Source organism: Spinacia oleracea, chromosome 3 (genome assembly GCF_020520425.1).
Source record: "Spinacia oleracea cultivar Varoflay chromosome 3, BTI_SOV_V1, whole genome shotgun sequence".
Taxonomy (NCBI): domain Eukaryota; kingdom Viridiplantae; phylum Streptophyta; class Magnoliopsida; order Caryophyllales; family Amaranthaceae; genus Spinacia; species Spinacia oleracea.
Window position 1 is genome coordinate 96,351,759 of NC_079489.1, and position 7,022 is coordinate 96,358,780.

The following is a 7,022-nucleotide window of genomic DNA, read 5'->3' on the forward strand; positions in this document are numbered from 1 at the left end:
GGATCAAGGCATTGATTTAACCTCCCCCCACCCATGTTTAGCTAGTGATATATCAGCAAACAATGACACTAATTTTTTGGAAACATGCTTGCTTCGTAGTAATTGGGCGATATGTGCCTGTATTTTGACCTCCACAAGAAGTGGAGTTAGTTGAACAAACTTATTTATGTATGCGTACAATTTAAGTAATTAATTCACTCATTTTCACCCAAAAATCTAGTACTCCGTATCACATTATGGGCTAAAAAAATACTTCATAGAGGCATTTCTCACAATACCAAATATCCACTTTCTGGACCCAATTTATCAAAGAAAACAGTTCAAAGCCCAAAAACCCTTAAAAAGAAGGAACCTCAAATCTCCATTATCCTATCCGTTAACTCCAGTCACTCCTGTAATCCAAAAACACCAACCTTGAACCTCCTCCAATGGCTTCTCTCCTTTCTCTCTCATCAACCCCTCCTTCCACTGCAAATTCTAACAACTACCCATCTTCTACTTTCAAAGGAAACATCAACAATTTCAGAATAAACCCATTCAATTTTGCCCCACTTAAACTCCATTTGAGGAACATCGTCAAAAAGGAAAGCACCCGTCTTGTAGTTGTAGCTTCTGCTTCTTCTTCAAATGTGAGTCCGAGTATTGGGTCGGGTTCAGAGACCAGGTTCAGGCTAGATAACCTCGGACCACAACCAGGTTCGAGGAAGAAGGGGAAAAGAAAGGGAAGAGGTCATGCTGCCGGTCAGGGAGGAAGCTGTGGGTTTGGAATGCGGGGTCAGAAATCGAGGTCTGGTCCTGGTATTATGAGGGGTTTTGAAGGTGGTCAGATGCCCCTTTATCGCCGAATTCCCAAATTGCGTGGTATTGCTGGAGGTAATTATCATACTTTGTACTATTTTTGGGCCTATTTTTGTTTTTTATCGACTAATTATTGTAAATTTCAATTTAATGTAGTTTTTGTTGCTTGTTGTTCTTGTTAATTTGAGTAATTCATTGTTTAATTGTACTGGTGGAGCACTTCTAAGGTGAAAATTCTGTTAGAATTTCGTTAAAAGGTGTATGCCAATCTTATTCTAGAAAATAAAACAGGTGAAGTTATAGGATATAATGCTCCAAATAGGAATCTAGAACAAAGAGATGTGGATAGGGGGTGTGCAATGGACAATACATTGAGATTTGTAATGATTGATTTTGTTGCATTTTGGGATGGGCTTAAGAAATTTAAATTGGGAATGGTGGTTTCTGTAATGTATATATGGCTTTTAATAGTCTAATACAACAGGTTGGTTTTTTTGCCGCGTGTGATAAGACAGCTCTGCTGCCTAGTATTTCCCATGTACGTATTTTTCTTTACAAATTTCCATTACCACTCATAAACATTATTGGACATTAACATGAGATTTCCCTTGTGTTGAACCCAATGTTATCCACATGTGAGTTGTGTCCCACGTTGGAGAGAGAGCAGAGGAAATACCAACTTATAAGCTAGAGGAGTTACTCCCATTGTTGTCGATTGGTTTGAGTGTGGAACCCCTTTTGGGCTTGTAAGTTAAAACGAACTTCTCCTATTTGTGTTGCCCAGACCCATTTTATATTGTAATAAATTTAACACGTTGTAAACTACTCCCTCCGTCTCTTTTTGTTCTTCTCATTTGGAATTTTTTTGTCAAAACCATTATCATTACAATTTATTAACCCATATCATGGGTTGTTAATGCATTCTTGACTTCTTATGTATCACTTGTGCTATTTTGAATTGTACTGTATTTTTTTAACATTACTTTGAAAGTTTTAAACCTCTTTTTCAAGGATAACCACCTCAAACAAGGCTCCTTTCCTCTTTAGGCATTCCTAAATAGTTAGACTTTGTAGGGTGACACCCATGATTTACCTTTTTAATAAAAGTTTCATGATTATCAAGGCAAGATATTGTTGGCAACATTCTTGAGTATTTTCCTTGCAATTTAGTATGCTTATTTTCAAGTTAAGAATTTTATACAATTTGCAGAGATGAATAGTATTTAAACTTAACATATACAAGTCTATTGTGCACCTAAGAAGAACATCGAGTCATGTAAGAATGTTTTGTCAAATGAGGTGGTTGATATTGAAGCCAATCATAAGATGATAGTTGGTCTCCAATGTTCCTTCTCATGGTGCCATTACTTCAGGAAATTTTATCCTACTTTACGTTGTTCCGTTTCCCACACCCTAAAAACTAACCCTTTACCCTCACACACTTCTTCTACATGATATAAGAACCTGTCGAAGAAATTCTTGGCATGAAACTAAAAGCATAACCTGAAATAAAATTGTCCATTTCCCGAAAACATTGTTTCTGGAAATAACTCTGGAGAACAGTTTAATTAACTTCTAAATATTTAATGCTTACTCTTCACTTAGCTTGGAAGATAGATAAGGGGAGTTTAGTTTTGAGGCTGAAATATGAGCGTCGTTATATGAAAAAGATTTAAGTAAAATAAATCAATTGGTTGCTGCTTCAACTAGCTCTATTAGAACTTGTAGCACTGAAATTTCACTTTTTCAAAAAGAAATGCAGCATTGCAACTGTTGATGTTGTTACCAATAAAAGACTAAACATGTTTGTTTCTCCACGTTCATAGCTTGCTTGTGTCGCTGTCATCATCTATTCTCTCTCTCCCTCTCTCTTTGTAACTGTATTGATTCTTGCGTAAGGGGTGCTGCTATTTATTAAAAATAAAAGGCACTCAAATAAGAAGTCTGGGCTAGAATTGGATTTTTAGGGAGCATTAACCTCTTACTGTGAATGCCGTTAGACAATGCAGTTTCTAATTTATATTACCTCTTCATGTATAATTCTCCGGTGAGTGAAAATCTATAGCGTTGGGTGGAGACATGACTGGATCATATTCCCTCTCTTCGATGGAGGCTCTAGTTAAGATTTAGTAAATTGATGTCCATTGTTAATTAGTGGCTTCAGTTTCAACATAGAATCCCTCAGAATCGCATGTGTATCACACAGGTCTTACTTCCAGAGATACCTTTGCGTGACCCCTTTACAGGGATTTTCAATTAGAAAGCACAGAGTCATTAACTTGATCTTTGGTCTTAGTAAATCCAGTACAGAGCTCATGTTAATCTCCAACTTTCTTTCTAGTAATTAACTGGGTTCTTGTTAATTATCTTGGTATATATTTCTTAGATTCTGATCCTACTCATGATCTTTTAAGCCTTTGATTACTTTCTTTTTCCTTGATCCTGATCTAAGGCTCTTATTCTTTAAGCCTTTTATTACTTTCTATGTGTTGGAATTTCTGTTCGCAGAGTTCTATTCCTTAAAGTTTCAACTTTCAACTTGTTTTGAGGATGAACCAATTTCTATTTTAGCCATGTACACTGATGCCATTATCTTTCAACAGGAATGCGTGCTGGCTTGCCGAAGTATGTTCCTATTAACTTGAGAGACATAGAGGTTGCTGGATTTAAGGAAGGTGAAGAAGTATCGCTAGAATCCTTGAAGGCAAAGGGTATAATCAATCCATCAGGGAGAGAAAGAAGGTTGCCATTGAAGGTAAGGGTGTTTTCTATGCTTAAGGCTGAAGAAAGTGTTTTATTTTTATCTTTTCCAATTGATGGTCTAAATGAGGTGCTACTGCCTTCACATGACTTCCCTCAAGTGTGAACCACGTTTGATTATATAATGTTAGATCATAGTTTGCCAACATGATGATAAACTACCGTGGTCACACATCTTAATCCTCATGCCTTAAGGTTTCATGCAAAAGGATTTCTCTCTTTCATAAATAAATAAATATAAATAAAGACTTCTGTCATGTTAGTTACTATCACTGTACCACTAGTCTTCTGATACTGTAGTGAAAAACTATGGATACTCTATTTGCAGTACGCATAGGACACTTTTATTTGTGTCTTTCCCCCAAGTTGATATGCCAAGTTTCTAACTATTTTGGACAACCTAAATATTGACTCTCCCATGTGAAGTTAACCATTCAATACTATGTTAGTAATGTTACCAAGCTTGACTTCAGCAGTCTGCTAGTCCGACATAAGTCTCCTGCTAAGAGTCTGGTCATTCATCTTCTTTCATTCTGTAGTTGCTTCATATGGGAACTTCTTTATTTCCATTGTGACTAGCTTTTGCTTATTTACTGAATAGAATTTGCTGACTGAATTAATGGTGTACACTTGTACTTCATATGGTATTATCAATTGTATTTCCTTTTTCCCCTATAATGGAAGTTATAGAACAGTGCCTGTTGCTACTTTTTCTTGTGATACAGGTGACCTTAGATTCATTCACTAAAACTTTGGCTATGTTCTTTACTGATATGATTCTGCTCGGTCAAAAGGACTTCACATAATCTGAATGGTAATTTAGAGTCGAATGGACCTAAACAATTTTATCAAACAGACCAAACAATAAACCAAACTAGAAACGCTAGTATGGGCGAATAAGCATCTCATCTACTAACCTAATTGTCCTTTATACACACAATATAAGAATCCTAAATTACATAAAATACAAACACCTAGTTATACTACGGCTCCTAATGAAAATCAGTACATTGTTTTTCTACACTTAAACTCCAATCCTTAAGGGACAGCCAAACCGTATAGGACTCCTACTAAAGCATTAAAAGATACTCCGTAAGACTTATTGCACGCCAAGAACAACTGATGTAGACTTTGAGTGTTGAACAAAGCTTCTCAAATTCACATCATTTACACTAAAGAAAACAAGCAAGTCTAATAAGTTTAGATAAGTGCTAGTAAAGGTTTAGATGAGGTGTAAGAAGCTCACATGTTTTTAGGTAAGAGGAAAACACCTTAAGTAATAAGACTTTCCGAACCACTTTTTCACCTGTGTATATTGTTAAGTAAATGTATATGATTTGTGACCTTGATTTCAGTGGGTCTGATTTTCTAAAAAGCTTTGAAAACTTTCTTAAGATGGTACTTGTACTGATGTTCGAGCTTATTTTTAACAAGTTAACATGCTTGTTAGAGTTAGGTATTGGAATTACAGGGGATTGGATTTGAGAGACATGGCTGCTTGTGAAGGCCGTGACGTAAACTGATAATATATTAATGGTGCTGATATTGTCTCTAATAACTGTTTATTATGACAAGCAGAGAAAAGTAGTTTAGTAAACTGTACTGTCTGCCCTTTCAAAAGTAGTTTACTATGACATGCCAACTGGGCTATGACACAAGTAAATTAACTACCCTTTCCATTACTTCTTGGAGAATTGGCAAAAACATAAAGATGATTTTTATCCACAGATCTTTAATTACACAAACAGCAAAGTTGTAGAAATGCTAAACCCAAGTGAATAATCCAGTCTCCCTATTATTATGCCAATATTGCGTTTTATGAGAGTTACTGTTGGTCCACTTTTATCTGCATGTGAGTAGAAGACTGCTTCTCCTGGGCCACTCAATAGTTAGTAAATGCATATACAACAGTCTTACCACTTTTAACCAGGTCGTGATCATAAACTCCCTTTCTATGTGTGTAGCAAGCCAATAGCTTCATTTTCTTGGTCTTTTGTATGATGTTGGCGACATGTTGGCCTTGTTTGGCAATATCACCAATATGCTTTTGTGTTCGTTTACTCGTGCTTCTTGAGGACTGCATGTCGTTTATTAGTGCCCTTTTCTAGGAGTATGAAGTATGTGTTTCTTATCTTTCTATTGCTTTCTTCCTCCTTAATATGGGAACAACCAATTTGCTTATGTTCTGTAATTTAAAAAGAACAGGCATCCATCGCATATCATGATAATCATTTGAAGCTTACTATTTATGCCTTCTTCTTTACAGATTCTTGGTGAAGGAGAATTAAGCACGAAGCTGCAAATAAAGGCACGTGCTTTCTCAGGATCAGCAAAAGAAAAGCTCGAGGCTGCAGGCTGTTCTGTCACAGTACTACCTGGAAGAAAGAAGTACATCAAAGAATCAGTAAGGAAGAACCTTGCTCGTGCTGATGAATACTTTGCAAAGAAACGAGCTGCGTCTGCCAGCGAAGCTGAGTCTGCTTAAATTTTATATTAGTGATACTTAAGATCATCAAAAATGTATGTAAAGTGTATCCCATTCATTTTTGTTCTCTAATGGTTTGTTGTAGAGCTCTTTATTTCTTTTACCCCAGGATTTGAGGTTTAAGGTGTAATCATTAATTTGCATATTTTGCTCAAGTATCACTCCATTGATTGTGTCTTCTTCTCGTTCGTATAGTGGAGTATCTTTAATTGCGTTGTCGTAATGAAAACCAACAAAATTGATTATCGTCTGTTTTTGAGGGACTTATCCTTATCTCTTCACCTGTTATTATAGGATTTTTTCACAAATAACCCTCGTTTCTTCTTCACCATATTCTTTTATTTTTAGGATGAGATTGTGTGTAATTGTGTATGATATATTAGTTGCCAATAAACTAGCGCGCTTCAGCTTTCCCGAAACAATGATAAATCAGCCATATAAAATAAGGTTAAAAGTACCTTGTTTTGATTTTCTTAAAAAGTAAAAACAGCCCCAATCTTCAGACTATGTCTACTAACTTTTTTATTATTTAGACTCACATAAGACTTTTTTTTTTTACACATTATCCCCATACTCGTTTTAGACTCAACTAAACTACTAAAAAAAGCTAATTAAATAGGATAGAGTACGATGATGTGGTATAATTTGATTTGGTTGGAAAAAAAAGTGGAGTCTCGAGTGAGTTATGGATTTTCAAACTCACTTCAAAACTTGTACTCTTTTGGTACATTATCCTAAGACTTAGACCCGAGACTCACCTCGAAACTCACCTTAAGACTTGGGATGAACTCACCTACGGTTAAATTAGCTTCAGGCATTGAAACTACGGGTAGTGCGTATTTCAAGAGCAAATGGTCTAGCTTGCGCGTACCCGTATACAACATATTGTACATCAGGGTAATTTTTACCACTTCTAACTTTTAACATATTTTGATTAACTTTTCATATGATCAATATTTTTTTGTGGATGAACTTTTTA

The 7,022-nt window shown here is 35.8% G+C and overlaps 1 protein-coding gene across 1 annotated transcript; it reads left to right on the forward strand.

Annotated features, from left to right (window-relative positions):
- The first annotated feature begins 279 nt into the window (after window positions 1-279).
- On the forward strand, window positions 280-6,222 carry LOC110798530 (50S ribosomal protein L15, chloroplastic-like). The gene is made up of 3 exons (XM_022003715.2): window positions 280-873; window positions 3,402-3,553; window positions 5,825-6,222. The coding sequence occupies exons 1-3, from the start codon at window positions 429-431 to the stop codon at window positions 6,041-6,043; spliced, it is 816 nt and encodes a 271-aa protein (XP_021859407.1). The 5' UTR covers window positions 280-428; the 3' UTR covers window positions 6,044-6,222.
- Window positions 6,223-7,022: the final 800 nt, after the last annotated feature.

Coding starts and splice junctions, on each gene's coding strand:
- LOC110798530 (XM_022003715.2), top strand. CDS start 429: ATGGCTTCTCTCCTTTCTCTCTCATCAACCCCTCCTTCCACTGCAAAT. Junction 874..3,401: donor ATTGCGTGGTATTGCTGGAG/GTAATTATCATA, acceptor ATCTTTCAACAG/GAATGCGTGCTGGCTTGCCG. Junction 3,554..5,824: donor AAAGAAGGTTGCCATTGAAG/GTAAGGGTGTTT, acceptor TCTTCTTTACAG/ATTCTTGGTGAAGGAGAATT.